Here is a 26281-nt window from a genome sequence, read left to right on the forward strand (position 1 = left end):
ACATTTACAAGACTTGATTCTTCACACCTAATGGAAAGTATTTTTAAAAGACAGCTGTGCCCAAATCCACAACTTCTTGGAACATTGACTATTACGAATATGTACAAGGCTTTGAGTCATAATGATGTCATCTTCTGTTCTCCAGGTATATTAACAGGCTGACAATCCTGTGTAAGCCTTAGAGAACTTTATATTGTGGGTTAGTTACTATAGCGGTTCTTAGTGTTCATCTCAGGCCTGTCATAAACGTCTTCCTTAGGCAATGACCACAGAGGGAGAAAGAAAAAGGCCCACTACTTAGAAACACTTTGAACGATGAGTAAATTCTCAGGCTTGTTTTTCCTTCTTGAAATCAAGGCATGTATTTTAAGCAAGATTTGAATTACTCTTGGGGATCCTGGCTTTGGTCAATCAATCAGCATCCCAAACCAAGCAGGAAAAACAGGCTAAGATTCCGCACAACTTCAACGCGTCAGATCAAGGAGCACAGAAGGACGGAGAAGGCGGACAAGAGAAATCGTAATTACATTTATGAAAGGGTGAGTGGGGAAGGTTGTCACCAACGTGGAATCCAGGAAGGCCAGCTGGGAATCGCAGGAGCGGCCTCCCGGTCTTTGGAGATTTAGGCCGCGGCTGGACCTCTTCCCTACGACCTCAAACCCGCAGGGATCAGACTATCCGAGGCGGCCGCAAGGCGTAGTCCATCCCCACAGGGCAGCGCAGACCCCTTAGCTCAAGGGCCGAACTTAGAGACCCGGCAGGGCTGAAGTTGGCTCAGCCCCGGACAGCGGCCGCGCCCCCGTCGCCACTCCCTGATCCTGCCCCCAGCCTGCCAGGCCTTACTTTGAGCGCCAGGTGATGGACGCGACCCAAGCTGGGGTCGACGAGCAGCTCCAACAATGCCAGCAGTGGTAGCAGCCGCGGGCAGAAGGAGCCCGTGCAGCCGAGGGGTACCGGGACGGCCATATTTATTCCAGCATCACCAGCTGCTTCCTCTCCCACTCACTTCCGGGTCAAAGTGCGGCGTCCCGGACGTGCTCTGGAAGGGGGCGCGGCTGCCGCCTCCCAGGTCCTTGAGATCATTTTCCGGGAAAATGCAACTCTGGTCTCCGAAGGACCTGAGCGGACCACCTCCTGACTGTTCAGTTGGCTTCCCAGGGCGGACTTCCGGCAAAGCCCCTGTGTTTACCATGACAACCATGGCGGAGCTAGTCCAACCGGGACCTCCTTTCCGCCTCGCCTGGCTTGGGGGATTGAAGGACCTGGACCAAAGCCTGGAACCCGCAATGTCCGCCACTGACCCTGGCGGTTGACTGGAATGTCGTCGGTGGTAATAGCTTAGGAATTGCTGGCCTGTCTTAGATTCCTCGACTTATTATCCTAGGCCTTTTACACAAATTGCAGACTTAAAATAGTTGCAGTAATAGGATTTATTGAGTACAAGTGAAGCAATCCACTAGGCTTTTTTTTTTCAAGTGGCATTTAATCTTTGGGGCAATCTAATCAGATAAGAGGTAGGTGTCATGCTTTTTCTCTAGTCTACCTAAACTCTAAGAGATGGTCATTTTGTCCAGGCTGAGCTGGGAATCACATGCAAATTTTTAACTGATACGTCATTTTGTCTTGTGTGATTTCATGCCGCCGGTGCAGTCTGAGCCTTAATGTTTTCTATTTTGATTTCTTTGGAAACTTTGGTTTTGATCCTTGGCACTTAATGGAATAACTTCCTTATAGATCCCTGGTTCTATTGTTTAACAAGGGGTTACGGGAAACAAGCATATTAAAACTGCTGATAACCAAGTCTGTTTAGTCCTTTGGTTCTTGTTTTTAACTGGACGCACAAGTAACATATGCTTCTGTGTATGTGCGCATAATTATTTAAGCAAAATAGGACAAAATGAAAACACTGGGGACTCCACTACCGGGCAACCACCACTGTATAGGTGTGTGAACATCTATGACAGAATCAGATTCCTATAGCTTTTTAACTGGAACTAGGAACAGGATATATTCTAAAGGTCTGGTTGGTTGGTTTTTTAAAATTATGTATGTGTGTGCCATGTGTAGGTATCTGAGGGGACCAGAAGATGGTGTCAGACCCTCTGGAGCTGGAGTTACAGGCAATTATGTGTTTTTGTTTTTTGTTTTTTTTTTTTTCTTTTTTTCGGAGCTGGGGACGGAACCCAGGGCCTTGCGCTTGCTAGGCAAGTGCTCTACCGCTGAGCTAAATCCCCAACCCCGGCAATTATGTGTTACCTGACATCATGGGTGCTGGATACTGAACTCAGTTACTCTAAAAGAGTAGTAAGTGCTCTTAACCACTCAGCAATGTCTCTATAATAGACATTATAGATGTCTATTATATATAGATAATAGATCTATATCTATATTACATATAGGTAGGTAATTAAGTTTTTTATGTATGTTGGTTTTGTGTGTATGTGTGTATATATATGTATATATGTGTATATATATATGTATATACATATATATACATATATATATATATACATATATATACATATATATACATATATATATATATATATGCCATGGGATGTTCGCAAAGAGACCAGAAGGAGGCATCAGATCTCCTGAAACTGGAGTTACCGGTGGTTGTCAGCCATCCACTATGCTTGCTGGAAACCCAAACTCCAGCCCTCTGGAAGTATAAGAGCTCATAGCTGCTGAGCCATCTCTGTAGCCCAACATGATATGCTTTAATGCTACAAACTGTCATCTTAAAAAAAATCACCTAGAGCTGGGAGGTGGTGGTACACATATTTAATCCAAGCACGCAGAAAGCAGAGGCAGGCGAATCTCTGAATTCAAGGACAGTCAGGACTACTCAGAGAAACCCTGAGTTGGAAAAACCAACCAAGCAAACAAACAAATCGATTTGTTGGTACTGCCCTGTCTAATTTTTAAAAAAAAAATCACACACACAAAAAATCACTTGGGAAAATGCAAACCTGAAAGTTATATGGATTTGGAGCCTGAGAAGGCCCTAGGTTTGCCTCTGTGTTTATACAATCATCATACATTGATAACACCCTAATCCATTCCATGATTAAAAAACCAGTCCAAGTTCAGTCACACCCTCTTCAAAGGCGAAAGTAGAAGTTGCAGGTAGAGACACAAAGGTTGGACTTTATCTAAAAATGCATTTCAGTTTCGTGGGAGGGGAAGGCAGTGAGGACTGTCTGGCGGCTGGCTTTTCTTCCCTTCCCTTGGATCTTGGGCCATCTCTTTTGAATATGCAATCTTCCACGTTTGATCAGGATTTTCATCTGACCCTTACAGATTATGAAATCTAGAGCAGGAAACTCTAGAATTAATTTTTTGCAGCCCTACACAGAGAGAGGTGAGAAATTATTTCCTGAGTGTGTGCTATGTCATTAAAAGCATGAGAGTCCTATGAGGTGTCTATTTTCTTTCTTCAGATCAGGTTTGGTTAGATTAATTCAGTGACAGTCTGTTTATAGATGACCCACCAGCACAGGCAGACTCTGCCTAATCACAAAGCCTAGGACAAAAGCCTGTCTTGCCTTGTGGCAAAGAACAAGGCCAGCTCATGCTTTGTTGGACTAGAAGGTCTGTAGATAATCCAGATTTGTCCACTTTGTTTAATAGGTGTGAAATCAGTGTCAGGGAACACTGAGTGGCTTTTCGAAGATCATACAGCCATTCGGGTAATTTTAGCAGGCACCTGTAAAACCAGGGCTGAAACTGCTTACAGAAAACTGGGCTACTTGGCCAGTAGTATGAACAGCTTTTTACTTAAAAAAAAAAAAGATTTATTGTTCTATTTTATTGTGTATATGTGTGGGGTTGAGGAGTGCATGTGAGTGCAAGTTTTCTAGAGGCCATAAGAGGGTCAGAACCCCTGGAGCTGGAAGGTGGTAGTGAGCCCTATGACAAGGGTGCTGGGAACCAGATTCAGGTCCTCTGCAAGAGCAGTGCACACTGCAGAGCTGCCTCTCCAGCCTCGCCTGTCTGATTTTTTATAATTTTATATTTTAAAAAAGGTAGCAAGGGCTGGAGAGATAGCTCAGAGGTTCAAAGCACTATCTGCTCCTCCAGAGGTCCTGAGTTCAATTCTCAGCAACCACATGGTGGCTCACAACCATCTGTAATGGGATCCAATGCCCTCTTCTGCCTTTCTACATGCAGGCAGAAAGCTGTATGATGTATACATAATAAATAAATACATTTTTAAAAAAAGGTAGCAAGCTGACATGTGGACATAGCTATGACCCCATGACAGGGAGTCTGCGGTAAAAGTCAGATGCTGGAGACATGTTTATTTATGTACATGAGTGTATGCCTGAGTGTATGTGTATGCATGCTTTGTGCATACAGGAGTCTGTAGAGGCCAGAAGGGGCCATTAGATCCTCTGAAACTGGAGTTATAAGTGGTTGCTAGCCACCCTGAGGGTACTGAGAATTGAGACTTGGGTCCTCTGGAAGAGTAGTCAGTGCTCTTAATTACTGAGCAATCTCTTGGCCCCTGCTTAAGTGATTTTTTTTTTTACTTTTAAAAAATGTTAAGTAAACAGAATTCTGAAATAAGTTCTCCCTTTTCCACGTGGGACTGCGGATTGGAGCAAGGCTTCATGCACGCTGAAGAAGCCACTGCACGATATTGTCATCCCACTTTGACTTCGGGAAGCCCAGCTCCTAACATGGTAATGGGGCTGGAGCGATAGCTCAGCACGCAAGAGCACTTTCTAGTGTTACAGAGGACTGGGGTTTGTTTCTGGAGCTCACGTGGTGGCTCACTACCTGTAACAAGACTTCCAGGGGATCTGCTGGCCTCTTCTGGCCTCTGCAGGCACCTGGCACCCATACCTACATGCAGGCAAACAGATACATAAATATAATAATAGTAAAAGCCAGACATGATAGCACATGCCTTTAATCTCAGCCCTCGAAAGGCAGAGGCAGGTGGATGTCTATAGGTTAGAAACCAGCCTGGTCAACGTAAGTGAGTTCCAGCACAGCCAGGGCTTCCTAGGGAGACACCATCTTGATGACAATGACAAAGATGATGACGGTAGCATGGGACTGGAAAGATGACTCAATAATTAAGGTCACTTGCTAGTCTTCCAGAGGACACAAATGGAGTTCCCAGCACCCACATAGGAAACTCACAACTACCTGTCATCCCAGCTCCAGGAGACCCAGGATCTTTCTCTGGCCTCCACAGGCACCACACGCATACACACGTAGGTAAAATGATAAGGACCAATAAGTAATAAAGTCCAGCACCACCTTTTAGAAGGTCTGTCTGTAAATGGGACTAATGCTAAAAAGCAGAATGTTCAGGTACTCGGTTCCTCCTAGTAGTGGTAAAATATTATTCCAAAGATAATTTTATAGTGTTGTTGGGGTGAAAGTTTTACCAGACCTTAAAATTAAATCTTTAGGATTCTTTCATTTTTAACCTTGGGAATTATGACACAACCTCCCTCAGGCCATATCAATCAGATCTGCTCAGCAGTTCGTGAGAATGTCTGTCTTCATGTGTGTGGGAACCTTATGGACGTGGTTATCTTGCAACCCAGAGGAAAGGACCTGGAAGACCCCTAACAAAGTCTTTTACTTTGTTACAAGGAGTCAGTGTGGAATGTTCTTCAAACACTGGATCCCTGCAAGGTGTAACACGTGACTTCTGAGTTTCCAGAAAAGGTCATTTGCGAAACCAGGATGCTGCAACCACATATCTTATTGAGTAACAAAACAAGTTATGCCTGCTTCTCCCCATCAGTGCTTTCAAGGGGTGTTAAACCCGGGGCTGACTGGAAAAGCCTGGAGGTCAGGAAGGACAGAGCTCCTAAGGCCTGGTTTTGAGCCTTGCTGTCTTAGTCAGGAGCCTTCCGGTTTGCACGATCAGTTCAAAGTTGCCACTGGTAGGAAACTAGGGGTTGAATTCAAATTGTAGTTTGGATTTAGTGCTATTGATAATATTTAGCCTGGGCTTGGACTGTTGGAGGAAATAAGATATAACTGATGTTTGTTTTTCTTTTTACCAAAGTTTTTATTACATTTATGTATGTATGTTTGTATGTATGTATGTATGTATTGGGGAAAGGACACATGCCACCAGAGAAGGGGGTGGGGAGGATAATGTTCAAAATCTGTCCTGTCTTTCCACCATGTGAGCCACAGGGATAGAACTCAAGTGGGACAGGTTTTGTTTTGTTTTGTTTTTTTCTGGAGCTGAGGACCGAACCCAGGGCCTTGCGCTTTCTTTTTTTTTTTGGTTCTTTTTTTCTGAGCTGGGGACCGAACCCAGGGCCTTGCGCTTCCTAGGCAAGCGCTCTACCACTGAGCTAAATCCCCAACCCCGTGGGACAGGTTTTGCTGTAGCCCCTTCACCTGCTGTACTATCCCACGTGTCTGTCTGTCTTTTCAGAAGAGTTCTTTCAGACCCGAAAGCTAACACAGTGGAAGGAACCAGAGGCTTTTCCGGGCCTGGTAACAGCTCCTGGCTATGTCTTCCAGATTGCCCCAGAGAATCTCAGGCATCTCTTGGGACAGAGAAGAAACCCTTAAAGCATCTTTTTGGCAACTGAGAAAATGTCAGTCCAGTGGCCCCGGGACATCTTCAGTGGGCTTAAGGTGAGCTGGAGGTAAACCTGAGACTCACTTTTCAACCTGGGACACTATATATATAAAACCTGCTCGGCTGGTGACAGACCGTGTTTCATGATTTCCAGAGCCTTTACAGACCTCAGAGAGCTCAGCAATCAGGTATTAAAAACTAGTTGCAGTTGTAAGACTGCACTCACTAGAAAGTTCCTAGGTTTAGCCTGTTCCTTCTTCTGCTTGGCTGCGGACTGGACTCCTGAGTATGTACAGCTGGTTCTCACCAACAGTCGTGGGCTTACAGGAATACTAAATGCCTTTTTTGGACTCAGGTCACTTCAAGGCCAGCCTTGGCTGCATAGTAAGTTTGAGGTCAGCCTAGACTACATGAGACCCTGTCTTAAAAAAACAGACAAACAGGACTGAAAAGATGGCTCTGTGGTTAAGAGCATGGACTGCTCTTCCAGAGGTCATGGGTTCAATTCCCAGCAACCACATGGTGACTCACAACCATCTGTGATGGGATCCGATGCCCTCTTCTGGTGTGTCTGAAGACAGCTACGGTGTACTCATATTCATAAATAAATAAATAAATCTTTAAAAAACAAACTCTGGCAGTGATGGCATGTGCCTTTAATCCCAGCACTTGGAAGTCAGAGGCAAGTGGATTACTGTGAGTTTGAGGCCAGCCTGGTCTAGAGAGAGAGTTCCAGGGCATCCAGGGAGACTCTGTCTGCAAAACAAACAACAAAAACCAACCAACCAAAACCCAAACAGTAAGCCAGGCTTGAAAGCACGCCCTTTGAATCCCAACGCTCAAGAGGCAGAGGCAGGCAGATCTTGGTGAGTTCAAGACCAACCTGGTCTACATAAGGATTTCCAGCCAGCCATGAATGCACAGAATAAAAAAGGGGATGGGGAGAATTGAGACTTAACTCTATTGTAAGTTGGGCTGTGGGAAATTTTAAGCTAAAATATGTTAGAAACTATTGAACAAAACAACAAAAAAAATTGTCATTGGGAAACTTGTCTGGTCGTTCAGGCCTGGAGGTCCAGCTGTAACAGCAGTTTGGAAGATATTACTTCCTTGCTGTGGCACAGAGAGAAGGAAATCCGTATCTGTGCCCTCTGTGCTAAGCGCTTTGCAGATATTTTCTTCTACATCTGAAGAAGCCGTGAGGTCACTGTTCTATTGTAAGAGAGGAAACTGAGGTTTGGAGAAGGGAAGCTCTGCAGCTGCCTGCACCGAGCTCTGCATATCTGAAGTGCAGATAGTGTAAGTGACCAGAAGCCACACACTTAGTAAGGATGGAACACCAGGACCCCAACCATCCCCCAGTCTGCCCCAGAAACCCTCCCATCTGCCACCATACCTACAAACCCCAAGTCAATGTTCATTAATCCTAATCAGGTTTAGAAAAGACCAAAACCCTGATAGATTTGCCTCTAACTACTCAGAAATGCTGACTGAGGCCAGAGGGTCCCCCGCCAAAGTTCTGGGCTGCACAGTAAGCTCTTGTCTCAGAAAATAAGGGCTTAGAAGATGGCTCAGCCAGTAAAGGCACTTGCCACGGAGCCTGATGACAAATTCAACCCCTGGAACTCATGCTGTAGAGGGAGAAAACTGACTCCCACAAGTTGTCCTCTGGCCTCCACATAAGTGCTGTACGTGAATGCCAACACACACTCACATACACACAAGGAAATATATAAACAGACTAAGCTTTACAAGGTCGCAGCATGAGCCTTCAATCCCACCACCACTCGGGAGGTATAGGCAAGCGGATCTCTGTGAGTTTGAGGCCAGCCTGGTCTACAAAGGGAGTTCCAGAACAGCTAGGGGTGTTACACAGTGAAACCCTGTCTCCGAGGGGAGGGGGGAAGAAGGAAAGAACAAACTAAGCAGCCAGAAGCCTGTGCAGGAGTGGCCTGTGCGGTGTCTGTCCAGATGCCTGCTTTTAGAGTTAGCATCTTCCATGCCATGAGACCATTCAAAGGCAAGGACCACAGCTCAGTGACTCAGGGTGGAGTAGGCGTGCAGCTGTGCTGAGCCAGCATCTGCCAGGGTGAGAACCACCCAGCTAGAGAATCGATACTTTATCTGTCTTTCATTTTCTGAGCCTTCTGACTCTAAGCCTCTTCGAGTTGCCTTCCAGGCTCACCCAAGTGAAAGATACGTTAAGTGTGCTCAGTCAGCCCAGCTCCTGCAGTCCACTGTGGCTTCCAGAGGTTCCGCAACTAATGCGTAAAACGTTTCCTCTTCAGGCATCGTTCTCTCCTCCTTCCTTCCACTTTTTCTTTAGGGCACAGGTCACTTTACCTCCCGGCTAGCCTATGTTTTGCAAGTAGCATTCTAGTTTTCCAAAGTCAAGATTAGATCATTTTGTGGATGGAAGAGGAAACAACAAACGAGCAGGGAGAGAGGCATGGGTGACGAGAATGCCAGCACGCAGGTCTCCCTAGTATGGCCATTCCCAGTTTGGAGCAAATAAAACCCAGTGGCATTGTGGGGCCTGGGGAGATGGCTAAGTGTGGCTAAGAGCATGGGTTTGCCTCTCCATGGGTAGCTCACAACCATCTGCAGTTCAGTTCCAGGGGCTCCAACAAGTCTCTGACCTCCAAGGGCACCAGCCATGGGTGTGCTTCACTGATACACATGCAGACAGAATGCAGACTTACCCAGTGACATTGCTAACATTGTTTACATTTCCAAGCCCTCCAACTCACCCTAGCCATAAATCTGCCCTGGCAGGGAGGTGGCTGACCGTCCTGACTCCCACATTCCCAGCAGTCTAGGGAGTAAAGAGTGCTCAGACCTGGTAAATGTGGGAGCAAAATATTTAAAACAGACGCGAAAGATGGGGGCCTGTAGCTTGAAACTGACAAAAGACAGGCCAAAAATAGTTTTGATGGTTGTAATGTAGCTACCCAGCAAAGGAAGTAGGAGGTCCTAAGGCTTAAGGAAAGGGTCCTGAGCTCCGCCCCTCCTTCCTTTTTCTTTCTTTCCTTTTTCTTTTTTAAACAAATTATTTTGTGCTTATTTCTCTTTTCTAAGACAGGGTCTCACTATGTGACCTGTAGCTGGGCCTTTGACTCATAGAGATCCACCTGCCTCTGCACCCTTACCACACCATTGTTGTTTTTATCTTAGTCAAGCTTTCCTTTTGAGGTCCACCTCAGCCTGCTTGGTACTTACTATGTGGCTCAGGTTGGCCTTGAACTTGCAGCAGTGTTCCTGCCTCTGCCTCCGGAATGCTAAACTCCAAGTATGGGACAGCACACACTGGGCTGAAATTCACCCTTTAAAGAGAATTAACTCCCACGCGGAAAAAGATGAACAGGTCCAGAAGCAGAGAGTGGAGAAACGCGTTTAGAAGAGAGTCAAGACTCTGGAGGAGTGGTTCCAGTATTCAGAGAAGAAAGGTTGTGGAAATAGGACACGAAGGATTCTGAGATGGTTACCATTCTTCGTCAGCTACCCACTGGCTGGTTCATGTCGCTCGGTTCACACCGCTAGGCCGGGAACTGGTAGACACTGCCTTCTTTCGGCAGCTGGGCTCTCCTCCCAGATAGAGGTGAAGTCCATCCAAGACCACCCAGCCAAAGAGTGCAGAGGCTGGATTTGAACCCTCCAAAGTCTCTGTGGGCCCTTCAGAGATATTGCTGTCCCTTCAGCGGTGCAACAGAACTTTATTGCCGAGATTCCTGGCCGAACAGGTAGGGAAAGGCACAAATTATAATTCTTTGGGGCGTACATTCCCGAGTTCCTTCTCTGGTTCCCGGATCTGCTGGATTGCTGTTCTCAATGTCCTGTGTACACTGTGCACTGGCGTCACGGTTCCAGGCCCCACTCCCACGCACGCTGCTGAGCACCTTGGGCCTCCTCAGTGTCTGGATGGTGGGAGAAGCCACTCCGGGAGCTTCTAAGGTGGGCGTCGGTGGATACCAGGCAAAAGTTCTGAAATGCAAAACAGCGGTGGGCGCGGTGGGTAGAAGGTAGACGGCAATAGAGCGACGTGATCACCAGCCACCCAGTCTGAAGACAGAGAGCACGGGTCCCAAGAGAGTTGGGCGCGCTGGCTGCGGAATACCAATGACGTGGACAAGTCCCCAGGGGTTCGCGTCCTTCCAGACCCCCGAGGCAACCGCGCCAAAGGGAGCCTGGGGGCGGGACGGTATGCACGAGCTGTCAGTCCGGTCCCGCCCCGTCCTGCCTCTTGTCCCGCCCCACCCCGCCCCTCGGCTCTGGTGCGGGGAGGGCGCGCTGCGGCGCTCGCTTCTGCTCCTTCCTCGGGCCATTTTGCTCCGCGCGGAGCGACGAGAGGTGGCGAGCCGGGGCTAGAGGCGCGAGCCGGAGGAAGCGGCGGGCTTTCCGCATTCGCAGGGTCCGGAGGGCCGCAGCGATCGCCGGCGAAGGGGGTCGGGGGCCCTTTCCCGGTCCCTGCACCATGAGCTGGGGCACTGAGCTCTGGGTGAGTGAGGGGCCGGGCCGCGGGCGGCCTGGGCGGGAGGCGCAACGAGGGGCCTCGGCGTGCGTCGTCGCCCAGCAGAGGGAACGCGGATCGAGTGGCCCCGGCGGCCTCGGGGCGGCGCGGAGCTAGGTTCTGGCTCCCGGAGCGGCAACCCGCGGGCGTTCCCCGGGGGCGTGGGGCCCGCGCTGTACCGGGCTGAGTAATTGCGCGCGCCCCTGGCCGGAGCTCTGGGGCCGATCCACAGGCTCGGAGGTGCGGGCGGATCCCGCGCTACTCCCGGGGGCGGGGCGGCCTGGCAGGCGCAAGGTTTTGGGTCTCCGGTTTGCGGGTGCCGGGAGCGAGTGGGTAAGGTCTTCTCTCTGGAAGTGAGGAGTTTAGCCTCGAGGCGGTTGGGGCGCACTTATAATCTTGGGGACAGCTCAGATTCTGAATTTGAGGGGGGCTGCGGTGTTTGGTCCGCAGGGGGACAGCAGTAGGGGAGATCATAGGATACCACGAAGGGACGGCTGCCGGGGACCTGGTTCTGTCCTGCTGCCCAGAACAAACGAAATGGTTTCAAGAGGGGATGACCTCGCGGGGATCCTTCGTTTGGGGGTGTAGGTGGGTTAGTGAGCAGCTTGTGTCTGGAAACGGTCCCATCGAGGGCGAGCAGAGGACGCCAGGGTAGCTCTCAGGGCATCTCCGGGAAAGGGAGGCTGTTGGCCGAGGGGCAGGGCCTGTTGCCCTGCCTTCCTCTGGACTCGAGCACCGGGGAAAGGCTGGGTTTAGGCTGGCGGTGCAATGGCCTGGGTAAAGGTGGCGACGAAACCGCGGTTACTGCGCAGAAATGTGCCAGAGATCAGTCCTTCTCAGTGATAAACTCCTAAGTGCCCGCTGACTACCTTTCTGAATTTCATTTGTGAAGGGTGTGGAGGGGAAAGTGTGGGGTGGTGTTGCCATCCAAGATGAGGCCAAGAAATGTCATGTCAAAATAAGGTTAGGGCAATTAGGGAAATGCAGTGCATTCTCCTTAAATTGTTTTCTTTTGCTTTGATTGTTTTTACATAACCATTTCTTAGACTACAGCAGCTTCTGTTAATACTAAAATCCTGGGAGCACTGGTTCCCAAGATAACTCATTTCATCAATATCCTCTGTCGAAGGGATTTCCATTCATTTGGCTGTCAAAATGTCAGGTGACTGGTGCAAATGCCCGTTTAGAAAATAAATATAACACATAGTTTGAAGCAACTTGTACACACCCACATTAGGCAAAGCTGCTCGCCTATGACTGCTATTTTCTTTTCTGATTTGGGGGTGTGTTGTTTGGTTAGTTGATCGTTTTTTATTTTCTCACCTAGGGTGGGGGCACATTAGAAGTCAAGGTCAGCGACAGAATGGAAGTTTGTGCACTTGTTCAAGCAGCAGGATGTAACTGGGAAGGTAGAAAATACTTGGTTCTTAGGTGACTTAAGGAGGTGGTTATTTTGTAGCCATATTGGCGAATGTTGTAGCTGGCGATCCAGAAGAAGGCAGGTAGCTGGGCGCTGATGGCAATGTCTGCCCTTCCTGCATCTTTTGGGAATGGAAGACAGGACGTTAACACAGGGACCTGTCCTGCTGGCTCACACCTGTAATCCAAAACACTGGAGAGGCTGAGGCAGGAGGATTGCCGTGAGTTTGCATCCAGCCTGGAATACATAGTGAGTCCCAGATCAGCAGGAACTACATGGCAAGACTTTGTCTGGAAAAAAAAAAAAAAAAAAAAAAGCAAAACAGAAAGCTACCGAGGATGTGACTCAGGTAAAAAGACTTGCCTGGCCTGGACCTAGATGAGGCACTGAACCTAGCACCAGAGGTGAAGAGAAGAGAATGTTGGGAAGTATTTTAAATGGTGAGTGATATGAAGTATCTGGATTTAGCTTACTTGATAAATTTATGGGTCTGCTTATGGCCAATAGCAAATCAGCCTGCCATACTGTGTATGAAATATATGGCAATGAAAAAACAGGGCGGCCTAATTTTTACTTTTTGTTTTGTTTTTAAGGCCTGCTGAGTACAGGCCTTTGCCTCTGGGTAGCTTATAGTTTAATGGAGGGAACAGGTGAGCATGTTATAACACTATCAAGAAAAATTAGTGCATGGGGCTGGGGATTTAGCTCAGTGGTAGAGCGCTTACCTAGGAAGCGCAAGGCCCTGGGTTCGGTCCCCAGCTCCGAAAAAAAAAGAACCAAAAAAAAAAAAAAAAAAAAGAAAAGAAAAATTAGTGCAAAACTTGGGTTTTAAGGCTATCAACTGTCTAAAACAGTTTTCCGGAAAGGAAGGAAGGAAGGAGAGCAAGGCAGCCTAGGGGTTGAAGGAAATCAGAGCTGAAGAAGCCCTTTCTCCATCTGTGTCTAGTGGTCAGAAGCTTGGAGATGTGCAGTGTCCTGGCGGGCAGGCCAAGGCCCTGATTGAGGGTTTTCCTTACATGGTGGCTTTGGAACCTCGCTGTAGTAATGAGCTAATGATGGGTCGCTAAAGCCTCACTTGGCAGAATGATACTTCTAGATGCGATGGCATGGGGTTCGGGTGGCCTTGAGTGGTTGGCGGCAGGTGGCCACAGCATTCATGACCTTCGCCAATCCTAACAGACTTTGTGAAGTCTTAGGACTTTAGTGAAAGTAAGGCCCTAAAAAAAAAAAAAAAAAAAAAAAAAAAAAAAAAAAAAAACTTCTGGTTTTGAACACTTGTTCTAGGTAAAAAAGCCTACTCTTAAGCCACATCCTGCTTGCTAAGGAGTGACACCCTTTTCTTCTAAAAACCCTTTAAGGCAGAAAGCATTTGCAATCTAGGTGAGCATTGGAAAACTGTAAAATGTCAGGAAGTTAGAAAAACTTTTGTATCAAGAGTGTAATAAAACCAGCTCAGGTTTGTAATCCCAGCTAGTGGGGGGTCAAGACAGAAGGCCTGACTGTTCAAGGCCTGTCTAAGCAACTTAGAGTGAGTCGATGTCAAAAATCTAGAACCCAGAGAGGGATGGGGCCATAGCTCAGTGGTAGAGAGCTTGCGTACGTAGCTCACATGAAGCCTGGGTTCTGCCCCTGGTACTGGGGTAGGAGAAAGACAAAGTCTAAATGGCAGGTTTAAATTTTATTTTTTATTATTTATTTATTTATGTATGTTTTGTTTGAGACATGGTCTAACTGTAACCCTAGCTGACATGAAGCTCACCCTGTGGACAGGCTGGCCTCTAACTCACAGAGATCCTCCTGTCTCTGTCTCTGCCTCTGCCTCCTTAAACATCGGTTGGTTTTTGACTTGACTGGGTTAGTGCTGAAACCCGGGCTCCAGGATAGGTTGCTCGCCTAGCAGCATGCGGCAGACCCTAGGATCACCTCCAGCGTGGCCAAAAGAGAAAAGGGGAAATCCGTTCATTACAAATTTCAGCAATCTTCCTGTAACTGGGTTATAATAAATCATTTCTGTAACTCCATAACGTTGAACAACTGCTAAGTTCAAATGCCCCAAGCCTCGCTGACGTGAGCTCCTCCTACAGGCTGGAGAATGGCGCTTACCTTCCTGACAGCACATGCTAGCCTGGGACATCAAAATCTCAGGGGACATTTATGTCTCCTACAAAAGATTCATCAGAACAGAGCTGGGGTATAGCTCGTTGGTGCATTTGCAATCTAGGTGAGCTTTGGAAAACTATAAAATGTCAGGAAGTTAGAAAAACTTTTTGTATCAAAAGAGTGTAATAGGGGTTGGGGATTTAGCTCAGTGGTAGAGCACTTGCCTAGGAAGCGCAAGGCCCTGGGTTCGGTCCCCAGCTCCAAAAAACAGAACCAAAAAAAAAAAAAAAAAAAAAAAAGTGTAATAAAACCAGTTTAGCATATGTAAGACCTTGAGCTAGATGTATGTGTGTGTGTAATGTATATATTATACATATAGTTATTAACATATGTATATATAATATGAAGTGTTTTGTATATGCATATATTCTTAGATACTGTAAACATAGACTCTTTTCCAACAGTTTGAGATTCCCAGTAAAGGTAAGCAGGCGATAGAGAGATTGTCACCTCCTTCTGTGCTCTTTTGTCCCCAAATGAACACAGTCTGGCTACGTTTCTCTTTCATCCCTTATACACGTAATTTGGTGCACGCTCCCACTCCCACCACATGTGCATAAACACACATATGCGCACATATGAGCATTGTCTTTGAAAAGCAATTTCTTTTCTGTGGGTCATGGCACTTGGGCCTGGGAGCTCTGGGAGTTACATTAGGGCACTTTATAATGTGTTAAGGTATTGAACTAGGCAATACTGATTCTTTTCCAACTGGAAGTAGTGAGGATTAACAGTTTCTGGGAGAGGTGTGAGCTCTGCTGCCTTTGACTTCTAATTGGGATCAGAACCTTAACGGCCATTCACAATCCTTCCTCGGTGCCCTGGCCTTTAGCCTTCACCAGTTTCTGTTTGGGATGAGCACAGCAAGGCCACCAGCACAAATTCAGTCAGTCTTTGCACCCAGCCCTTCTGGTTAGCAGAAATGAAGCAAAATCAGCTCCCAGGCAGGCCAATGACCCTGCAGTGAGCTCACATCCTGCAGTTTGTAAATTAGTTCAGAAAGAATGTGTGTGCTCACTGTGTTTGGGCTAAGGAGAGCGTGATCTCAAGCATGCTCTGAGACATTTGCCCGGGCTCAGTGTGGGGCTCTCTGGATCTCACACATGGCCTTGGCGAGCTATGGAAAGGACTAAGGCTTCAGTCCGGCATCCCCAACTTCTAGCTCAGCCCTGATCCGTGTTTCCCTGCAAGCATCACTCACAGCTCCACCCACACGTAAGAAAGGTTTTATTTTGACACTGAAAAATTGCACCCTACCAAGAATACACAGATGCCCCGAGGAATTAATCTAATTAGACTTTAGAATGTGGGTGTGAAGTCATCAGGAATTTGTATGGAAATACTCGTTTTCTGTTTTAGTACCCCAAATTCATATGAGCTAGGCTCCTGGTGTGATAGAACACTTTAAGTCAGAGTCTCGCACTATATAGCTTAGGTTGGTCTAGAACTCATGCTACAGCCCAAACTTTTCCCCCTCTAAGAAAACCTCCTGCTTCAGCTTCTCAAAGTGCTGGGATTACAGGCGTGAGCCACCACACCCAGCACAATATCCACCTTGTTTTCTTGCAAAGAGAAAAAATATCTTTTACATTAAAACTGTAACCTCGGACCTGGGTTCAATTCCCAGCATGCATGTGGTGGCTCTCAGCCATCTGTAACTTCAGCCCTTCCATGCCCTCTTAGACCCAACATTTTATGTGTATCATAAAATTAAAACATTGAAACAAACCTGGGCTATTTAGGGCACTTGCTGCCAACCCTCAGCTGAGTTTCACTAAGTCGGGGGAGAGGCCTGATTCTTGCATGTTGCTCTCTGACTTCCACACACACACTGTAACAGCACAGGCGCCCGGATGCATGGATAAGTTAGTGAAAAAAGAAACAGTGACTTCATACGAGCTGGGGGAGGGCGAGAGAGGTTTCCGTTAGGACAGACCGCCCTAGGAATTGGAATTGTGGCTTGCTGGCTTGGTTGGTGGTATTGTTTTGTTTTGTTGTTGTTGGCTTATTTTGGTTTTTGGTTTTTCAAGACAGGGTTTCTTTGTGTAGCCCTGGCTGTCCTGGAACTCACTATGTAGACCAGGTTGGCCTCGGACTCAAAGAGATCTGGCTGCGTCTGTCTCCCCCTTCCAAGTACTGGGATTAAAGACCTGCACCACCACCAACCTGCTCGTTTGGTCTCCTCCTCCTCTTCCTCCTCCTCCTCCTCCTCTTCCTCCTCTTCCTCCTCTTCCCCGTCTTCTTTCTCCTCCTCTTCTTCTCCTCCTCCCCGTCTTCTTTCTCCTCCTCTTCTTTTTCTCCTCCCTGTTTCCGATTTTTTTCTGTTTCCTTTATCTGTTTAGTATTTGTTTATTTATTTTTTTTGAGACAGAGTCACATATAACTCAAGCTGGCCCGAACTTATCACTGAGGGTGACCTTGAGTCTGAGCTGAGATAACAGACATGCACCAGCATGCAAGGCTGTATGCAGCGCTGGGGTTGGAAGCCTGGGCTTCCTGCATTCTTAGCAAGCACTCTGTCAACTGAGCCACATCCCCAGCCAAGAATCACTTAGCCCGGCCCCAGCAATCTTTCGTGCATCTCCCCCTTGTATTTCTTCCTTTTCTAAAGCCGCCTCCTAATTGCCTCAGCCGTGCAGACAAGCAACACCCCACGCACTGCCCTGTGACCTTAACCATGGCAGAAGAGTCGCAGTCTTGATTGCCATCTGTTGAAGGCTTCCGAGTCCCAGGAGCTGTGGGAACATCCCATCCGCGCTCTAGCTCTCCCCCATAGGGACGGGGTGGGCCAAGTTCCACTTGTGGCAGCTTTCGGAAGAAGATACTTTCAGAAATGCGCAAGGCCTCCAGCCAGAGTGGGGGTTGGGGCGCGTCACTCTTTGACAGGAAATCAACAAGTCGCCATGCAGACCTCTGATCAGGGAGATGCAGGTAGAGACAACCCATTTCAGGGAGGCTTACACTGAGCAGAAATGGTTACCATCTGTCCCCAAGAAGAGCATGACTTTGACCTTCATCTTGATTACTTCTTCTCGACGATAATGTGTGACCAAGGCCTTGACTTTGACGATGAGACAAAGCCAAGCAGCTTGGCAGTGACTCCATTTTTGGTGCCTCTTCACACAGACCATACATCGTAAGGATCCGTGGTGAGGCAAGAGGGTGAAACATCTTACCCAAGGTCACAGAGTAGTGAGTAGAGATTTGTTCTCAGAACCCTAGGTCTGTGGCAGTCTGAAATAGTTTTATTTATGTGTTTAGTGCAACCCTAGTGCTCGCCCCTTTAAAAAAAAAAAAAAAATAACATCTCTGTTAACTTTATATGCATACATAAGGGGGTGCGCATGTGCCATGGCAGGAGAGAGGTCAGAGGACAAGTAGTTGAGGTTAGCTCTCTCCTTCCATTGTGTGGTTCCTCAGGTCACCAAGATTGAAGGCAGGCACCTTCACCCATGCAACCATTTCATGAACTCAAAAAACTAGCCTAGGGGCTGGGGATTTAGCTCAGTGGTAGAGCGCTTACCTAGGAAGCCCAAGGCCCTGGGTTCGGCCCCAAGCTCCGAAAAAAAAGAACCAAAAAAAACCAAAAAAAAAAAAAAAACCAAAAAAACCCAAAACTAGCCTAGTGGCTTACAGTTGTAATCCCAACACTCTAGTCTAGTCTGGGCTCTATAGCAAGACTCCGCCTTACAAAGCAAACAAAACAACTAAGTCTATTGTTCCAGCAGTTTGCTTTGTTTCTTTCTCTCTCTCTGTCTCTCTCTGTCTCTCTCTGTCTCTCTCTGTCTCTCTGTCTCTCTCTCTCTCTCTCTCTCATCTTTGTTTGAGCGTTTTAATAAAGAGAATTTCAAATAAACACAAAGTAGAGAAAATAATATCTCGCGCCCCCCCCCGCACCCCCCCTCTCTCTCTCTCTCTCTCTCTCTCTCTCTCTCTCTCTCTCTCTCTCTCACACACACACACACACACACACACACACACACACACACACACTCCCCATCACCCAGGCTCAGGAATGGCTGGGCTCTGCCATCCTGTGCCATTGGGTACCCAGTGTATTCTTGCAGGGTTTTCTGCCAAACATCACAATGCTTTCCTGCTTCCTGGCTTTCTGGAGAACCAAGCCCAGACCATGCATTCTCCCCATGGCTTAAACTCTGGAGAGCCAGAACAGATATGTAGCTCTTGGGAGGTAAGAAGGTGTTAAATGTTTCTTCCCAGAACCTAACAGCTAGCTAGTTAGTTTATAACTGAGACTCAGGCAGGTGAAGCCACTCCCTCCGTCACCCATGAGAGCTGCTCACATGTAAATGAAAGTTTCTCTTTCAGGCACCCTAGTCACAGCTCAAAGCTTGCAACTGTGTTACTAGCCAGGCTTCTCTTCTGCCAGCACCTGCTTCTGTTTCCCTAGTCAGTGACATAGGGTTGGGTCCCTGAAACCTGTTTGGTTTTTCTTACCTGGGGGTCGAACCTAGAGTATGACATGTTGTTTGTCAAATATTCTTCCGGGGGCTGTGACTCAGAGGTTAAGACCTCTGGCTAGTTAGCCAGAGGACCTGGCTTCCAGACTCCCAGGGTCCACATGGTGGCTCACAGCCACAGTGAGAATCCAGTGCTCTCTTTTGGATTCTGAGGGCCCTGCATGTACATGGTGCACAGGCACACAAACAGACAAAACACTGTACACATAAAATAACACCCCCACACACAACCCTCTTCCCCAGACATTTACCCCACCACCACCCCCTTTTTTTTCTTTCCTTTTACCTTTTTACTTTTCAGAGTTCAGTAAGAGTTCCAGGTTGACCTTTAGCTCTGTAGATGAGGCTAGCCCTATGCTAGAATCTTCTGCTTCCATCTTCATGCAGCTGGGATACAGGGTTGTAATCAAATGAAGTGTTTGAGGCCACTGTTACTGAGAAGCCATGGGCTGGCTAACTGCTGTGGGCTGCAGACCTGGTAGGTGGGCACGGTTGCCAATGAAGCTGCTGGATGTCATTTATCCAGCAATCCTCTCAAATTTTCTTCTTTTTTCTCCCTACCCCTACTTTTTTTGTCTGTCTGTTTGGTTTGGTTTGGTTTTCTGAGACAGGGTTTCTCTATATAACCCTGGCTGTCCTGGAACTCCATATGTAGACCTGGCTAGCCTTGAACTCACAGAAATCTGCCTGCCTCTGCCTCCGGAGTGCTGGGATTAAAGGTGTGCGACACAATGCTTGGCTCCACTCATGCTTTTAAATGCAAAGTTGTGTTTGTTTGGTCTTTCTTCTTCTGCTTGCTTGTATGTGTACCCTGCGTGTGCTGGTGTTGGAGGGGACTAGAGGATCGGTGGGCTCCCGTCTCCTGCTGCTGGAGTTTCGGGCAGTTGTAAGCAGGCTGATGTAGGTGCTGGGGACTGATCTGGTTCCTCTACAAGAGCAGTAGGCTCTCTGTAACAGCGAACATCTTTTGAGTGCTGGGTAAGTCTGCCCCTGAGGATCCCATCTCTGAAGACTTATTCCCAAATGTAAAGAAATTCCTTCATAGGTGTCTTAGCCAGAGTACTAGAAAGATTTTTTTTTTTAATTTTTTTTTCTAACAAAAATGTTTGAAAAGCATTGTGGGTTTTTCTAGATGTCATATGTAAGGCTTTTAACGTTTTGGTCTTTTTATTTATTTTTGTGATGCTTGCATGCACGAGCACGTGTATGTGTTATATGTATGTATACACATGTGTAGGCCAGAGGTTGACTTCATATGTCTTTGAAAGTCACTCTTGCCCTTCTCCCCCATTTTTTGAGGCAAGGTCTGTCTCTCTCTGTCTGTCTGTCTGTCTGTCTGTCTCTCTCTCTCTCTCTCTGAACCTGTAGCTCCCTGTTTCAGTTGGACTGGCAGGTGCCTGGGAACTTCCTGTCTCTGACTCCTCTCATGCCTTCTCCCCAGTACAAGGATTACAAACCCACCACGGAACTGACTTCTTCTGTGGAGAAGTTTGAATTTGGGCCCTCAGGCTTTACTAGCTGGGCCACCACCCTAGTCCCTCAACGTTTTGGTACAATATCTTAAACTCTTCCTCTCCCATCCATGGCAAAATAAAACCTGGAGCTTTAAAGGAAGCTCGGGCTTATTTAAGTACAGGCTGAGGTGTCTGAACTCCTGAGATGGGCTAAGATTTCTCTGGGGAGAACTGGCACATGGGCCTCCACTTGAGAGAGCAGCTCTGGAGAGCGTGGGCTGGAAGACACTGGGCAGTCATCTCTCTTCCTCAATTTGCTGACCTCTGTGGTGTGGTGATACTTTCCTTTCCAGGAAGGCATGGGGCGAGTGCTGGCTTGAAGGTACCATGTGTCCTTTGGGTAAGAGCCACTGAAAGGTTTTAGGAAGAAAGGACCTGGTCCCTGGGGACAAGCTAAGGGCTCTTCAGGTGCTGGTTTGACAGAGGCTCTGCGGTATCATGGCACCTGCCTTCTAGGTTTTGGACTCTTTGTCCCTTGACTTAAAATTGATACTTTGTAGTATTAACAATAAAATAAAATAACCCGATATTAGGCTGGGCGTGGCGGGTCATGTGTGTAGTCCCAGCTGGTAGGGGGTGGAATCAGGAGAATCTCAAGGTCCCCATCATCTCACCTACATACAGTTTGAGGACAGCCACCAGCCACGACCTGAAACCCAGTCTCAAAAACCAACACCGAAACAAAACAAACAGAGCTGGGAGAATGCCTGCAGGCCATTGTTCTATGAAGCAGTCCAATTCTCTGGAGGTCATAGCACCGTGTGATTTCCCTTTTATTTAAAGAAATAAAGTGAGCCCTCAAACCATGACACAGGGGCTACAGAGAATGCTTAGCAGGTGAGAGCCCCGGCTGCACTCTCAGAACACTGGGGTTTGCTTTCTGGCTTCCCAACTCACAACCATCCACAAGTCCAGTTCCAGAGGATCCAAACTCTCTTCTGGCTTCTTGGGCACCTGCACATGTGGGGTGCACATACAAAAACTCAGGCACACACACATAAAGCAAATAAATAAAAAACCCACTATACTAAGGTTTACTGCATACTTGGGTCTACCAAATGTACACACTTAATTCATCCTTGAGGTTAATAGTTCTCTTAGGCTATTTTTACCACTTTTAAAAACAGATACTTAAGTCACATTCTTTCTCCTCTCACAAAGCCAGGTATTTGCCACTTGAGACATTAATAAATCATTCTGCATATCAGCTTAGCGCAGGATCGATTTCTTCTCAACAAAGATAACTGCGATTTAAAAATATTTACTTTGGGGAAAGATATACGTGGAAATTCCTGTAAGTGTTTAGACAAAGACATTTGGATTGCCGGAGTGTCTGTCGGTATATAAATAGAAATTTCACCATGGCTCTGAATTTTTCAAACTACCTTTGTGTGTGCACAAGTGTGTGTGTGTGTGTGTGTGTGTGTGTGTGTGTGTGTGTGTGTGTGTGGTCAGAGCAGGATCCTGGTGGGTTTTTTCTGTTTCTTGCCACCTTCTTCCTTGACATAGGGTCTCATTGAATCGGAAGCACCCCGCCTTTTAGGGCAGACTGACTGGCCAGCAGGCTCCTGAGATCTGCCTCGGATATCTATGTGGGCACTAGGGATTCAAACCCAGGTCTGTCTTTCTTTTCTTTCTTTCTTTCTTTCTTTCTTTCTTTCTTTCTTTCTTTTTTTTTTTTTTTTTTTTTTTTTTTCGGAGCTGGGGACCGAACCCAGGGCCTTGCGCTTGCTAGGCAAGCGCTCTACCACTGAGCTAAATCCCCAACCCCAGGTCTTTCTTTATGCTTTGCACAGCAGGCACTTTTGTACCCACTGAGCCATACCCAGCCCATGCATGTGATGATCTTAACCGCCATTATTCTGGGCAGTCGTCACTGGGGAAAAAATGAAATGTCAACACCACAGACCAGAAACAAAGTGAAGTTTATCTGGCCATGAGCCAGATCAGAGAAGCAGCCATGTCGACCATGTGTAGTATTTGTGTAACTTAACCTCACCTTATTTATTTTTCAGTGTACTACTGAGTGTACTGAGACTGGGGGAGGGGAGGGTTGCACTCGAGCGGTGTAGTTGTGGTAGGAAGGTAGACAGGAAATGACATCAGAGTGGGGGCTAGAGAGATGGCTCAGCACTCAGAGAGGCTGCTCTTGCTCAGAACCTTTGTTTTGATTCCAAGAACCCCTGGCCTGCAGCTCACAGCAAGCTCCGGGAAGTCTGACGCCCTCTTCTGGCCCCTGCAAGCATTGCACACGCGCAGTGCACACACATAAATGATCAGGCAAGCATTCCCACACATAAGATATAAAAGAGAACGGAGGGCGGAGCTCATTTGGGAAAGGGTAAGATCCTGGTGGAGTGCTGAGGGGCTAGTCAGTAGCTAAGGAAGTATGATCAGGTTGGGTGGAGGCCACACTACCTTTCCAGAAAGAGGAAGTAAAAGGCAAAGGGCGGCCCAGAAGCGTGAGAGAACACAGAACTCTCTACTGAACCAGGCACGATATGGGGTTGTAAGAGGGGCCTGAGAGAGTAGAGTACAGCCACACGAGGACTTGGCTTCCCCTTCAGAGCATGTTCTATGTCTCTCAGCTGCAGGTAGCTAGCCAGGCACCTAGTCTTTCTCCTCACTAGTGGAGCACAAAACTCCAACCTGGACTAGGGAGATAGCCCAGTGGGTGGGAGTGCTGGCCGCACAAACATAAGGACCCAAGGTCACACCCACAGAGACTAAGTAGAAAGTCAGGCGTTGTTGTACAGGGTTAGGGTTTGGGGACGGGAAGATCACTGGGGGCTTGCTGGCCACCAGCCTAGCAGCAGGTTTAATGAGAGACACTGACTTAAGAACAAGAGTGATTGAGTAGGAAATCTCAGGTCCTCCTGGCCTCATGTACCTGTGTGTGTGTCTGTGTGTGTGTGTGTGTGTGTGTGTGTGTGTGTACACACCATCCTCGTATGCAGGTCTGCCCAGATGAAACCCGCCATGGCTTCTTCCTTGTCACCTCTGCTTCTGTGCTGCTCACACAACCTTGTTAGGGTTATCTGCTTCCCAGCTCTTTCAGCCTGACAGCTTTTGGGTTTTCAGTTCGCCGGAGGAGGAGACTCTTACTAACCAAATCCCCAAGCCTGACAGGTGACACAGAACACAGACTGAAACTTTGGGGGAGGTGGAGGCCGGAGGTGCCAGTCTGTCCACTCCTTCCCCAGAGGCTAATCTACGTGGAAAAGTAGATCTGTATTGAGTTTCCTGGAGAGCACACAGTCCAGACGGGATCTGATGAGTTGAACGGCTGTGACGGCAAGCTGTGGGCGCCTGAAGCTCCTCTGGCCCAGGGAGGGTGGGGCTCTTGACAGAGAGAGCAGCCAGCCTCTTCCTTAGATGCTACAAGATGATTCTCCCCCAAGCCGAGTGCGGCCACACTTCACTTCGCTCTGATCTTCCTTCGGCCTTTATCCAGTCCTGCATCTCCCAGACTAGGTGCAGCCACCCTGGATCAAATGCTGGATCATCTGACCTGCTCCAGCACTTCCCAGATCCAGCAGAGCCCAGAATCTACCAGTTGACCCATTTTTTTTTTTTTAAACAAAAGATTTATTATTCATTTTATTATTTTTCCTTCTTTTCCTTTCTTTTCTTTTTTTGGGGGGGGTGAGGGGACAAAGTTTTACTATGTAGCCTTGGATGGCCACAAATTCACAGAGATCCACCTGTCTCTGCCCGGTCTGCTGAATTTAAGGTGTATGAAACCATAGATTGATATTTTTTTTCTGGGGGTGGTGGGGAGACAGGGTCTCTCTGTGTAGCCCTGGAACTCACTGCCTCTCAGTGCTGGCATCAGAGGCATGCACCTTCATGCCCAACTGAAAAGTGCATGTGCTCGTGCACACACACACACGCACACGCATACTGGGTAGACACTGTCTTTTGAAAAGAGAAAAGAGTAGGGACCCACTGGTAGAAATCTAGGCACTTTGGCGATGGTGATCTTTCTTAACTGTCAGGATGGCAGGTGCTCCAGAGAGCAGGAAACAAGGAAGACCATTGCATGGCTGACGTGAGAGCTGGAAGGAACAGACACTCGGATCTGGAAGTCATAGAAGGAGTCCAGGCTGGACCATCCTAAAACAGGGAGCAGGGCAGTCGAGGTGGAAGGCTTTCACAGGTTTAGTCCTCTGAACGCCAGTGTCTAACTTGAGATTGTCACATGGTGAACTGCCATCGTCCTTCAGCATCCATGGCCACTGTGAGAGATTTGTTTTAAGTCAGGGCTTGGCTTTCAGACGAGCGGCTTCCATAGACTGGCTCCAGGAACGCGGCCCTTCAAGTCAGGTGGGGACAGTTAGCATAAATGGCCACTTGGGTAGCAGTGAGCGATGACTGTCGGGAGAATTCCACCCACAGTCTGTTAGAGCATCGTTTGAAGTCTGCCCACTTCCTGTGCTTCTCGTGTGCCTCTGACATACGAGATGAGTGGCGTTTAGAACTATTCCGTTCTCACCCGGGCGACTGACATCCTTGTTATACCAGACCTGATATTGTTTAATTTTCCTCTTGACAACTTGTGAAAGAAATCTGATTTTTGAGAGCGCTCCCCTCACGTGGCCAACAGATTCTATTTTGCAAAGATGGCCACAAGCCTGTCTCTGTCCCTCGGGCTCATCTTACAATGTGATCTATGGATCCCTCCCACTGAGTGCCGTAAGGGGCCTTATATCCCTTCTCTTGGGATGCAGACAAGATGCTGGTGCCTTTTTACTGATGTGTGTGTGTGTGTGAAAGCAATACCATATGATTGCTGAGGAAGACATCTGCTTCTGCTCTGCTATTTTGGACTGCTTTCTGTTGGGGTGGGGTTTTTTTTGTTTGTTTGTTTTTTGGTTTTTTTTTTTTTTGGTTTTTTTTTTTTGGTGCTTTGTTTTGAGACAAGGCCTCATTGTGTAGTTTTGGCTGTCCTGGAACTCACAGAAATCCACCTGCCTCAGTCTTCTAAGTGCAGGTTTCAGAGGTGTGCAGTGTGCCACCTCACCTGGCCTTTTGTGTGTCCATTTTTGGAGTAGAGGTCTTACTCTGTAGGTTACACGTCCTGGAACTTCCTATTCTGCCTGAGCTGGCCTGGAACTCTGGACAGCCCTCCTGTCTAAGACTCTCGTTTGCTTGGATTGCAAGCGTAAGCTACCACACCCAGCTAATTATTATTATTCCTGTTCTTATTGTTACCATTATTGTCATTGTCATTATTATAAGGTTTTTTGCGGACTGTGTGGTCTTGCTCAATGGCATGACTCTGGAGCCAGGTCCCATGGCTCCTCTCCAGTTACAAACTTGCTGAGTCACTTTGAACAGGCCACTCGACCTGGGTTCCTTTAGCTGTTGAACGGGACGCGGTAACGTCTGCCTGAGAGGACGATCGAGTGGTGCTTTATAAAGCCAACACATTTTGTAGAGCGCAGAAATGGTGAGGTGGGAGGGGTGCCCCGGCAGGCCCCTGCTAAGGCATCTCTCCCCGCTGGACCAGCCGTGGACAGGTCCAGGATAGAATAGAGTTTATTTGGGAGCATGGGAAGGGAGGAGGAAGAGGGGGTGGGGGAGGAAAGAGGCCAGCCAGGACATGAGGAGGGAGGTGGGGAGGGAGAG

General features: G+C 47.7%; 2 protein-coding genes and 1 long non-coding RNA gene across 13 annotated transcripts in view; 2 read left to right on the forward strand and 1 right to left on the reverse strand.

The window, feature by feature from the left end:
* Gpr107 (G protein-coupled receptor 107) overlaps positions 1–1004 on the reverse strand; it is a 60850-nt gene extending 59846 nt beyond the window's left edge. The window contains exon 1 of the mRNA XM_032902815.1: positions 844–1004. Within this exon, the coding sequence (XP_032758706.1) occupies positions 844–966 (123 nt within the window). The 5' untranslated portion in view covers positions 967–1004. The remainder of the gene's footprint in view (positions 1–843) is intronic.
* A 3900-nt stretch (positions 1005–4904) lies between these two features.
* Positions 4905–6698, forward strand: LOC116900052. Its single transcript, XR_004387911.1, has 2 exons — positions 4905–6193; positions 6361–6698. It is a non-coding gene; the product is annotated as an uncharacterized LOC116900052 (long non-coding RNA).
* Positions 6699–10776: 4078 nt separating this feature from the next.
* The window catches only part of Fnbp1 (formin binding protein 1), a 114268-nt gene continuing 98763 nt past the window's right edge, over positions 10777–26281 (forward strand). For 10 of the 11 annotated variants that reach the window (XM_032902817.1, XM_032902818.1, XM_032902816.1 and 7 more), the window contains exon 1: positions 10937–11063. In XM_032902817.1, the coding sequence (XP_032758708.1) occupies positions 11040–11063 (24 nt within the window). In that variant the 5' untranslated portion in view covers positions 10937–11039. Of the gene's footprint in view, positions 11064–26281 lie in introns of all 11 variants that reach the window. The other variant, XM_032902826.1, reaches the window with a different exon arrangement.

This window comes from Rattus rattus, chromosome 5, assembly GCF_011064425.1.
Source record: "Rattus rattus isolate New Zealand chromosome 5, Rrattus_CSIRO_v1, whole genome shotgun sequence".
Taxonomy (NCBI): domain Eukaryota; kingdom Metazoa; phylum Chordata; class Mammalia; order Rodentia; family Muridae; genus Rattus; species Rattus rattus.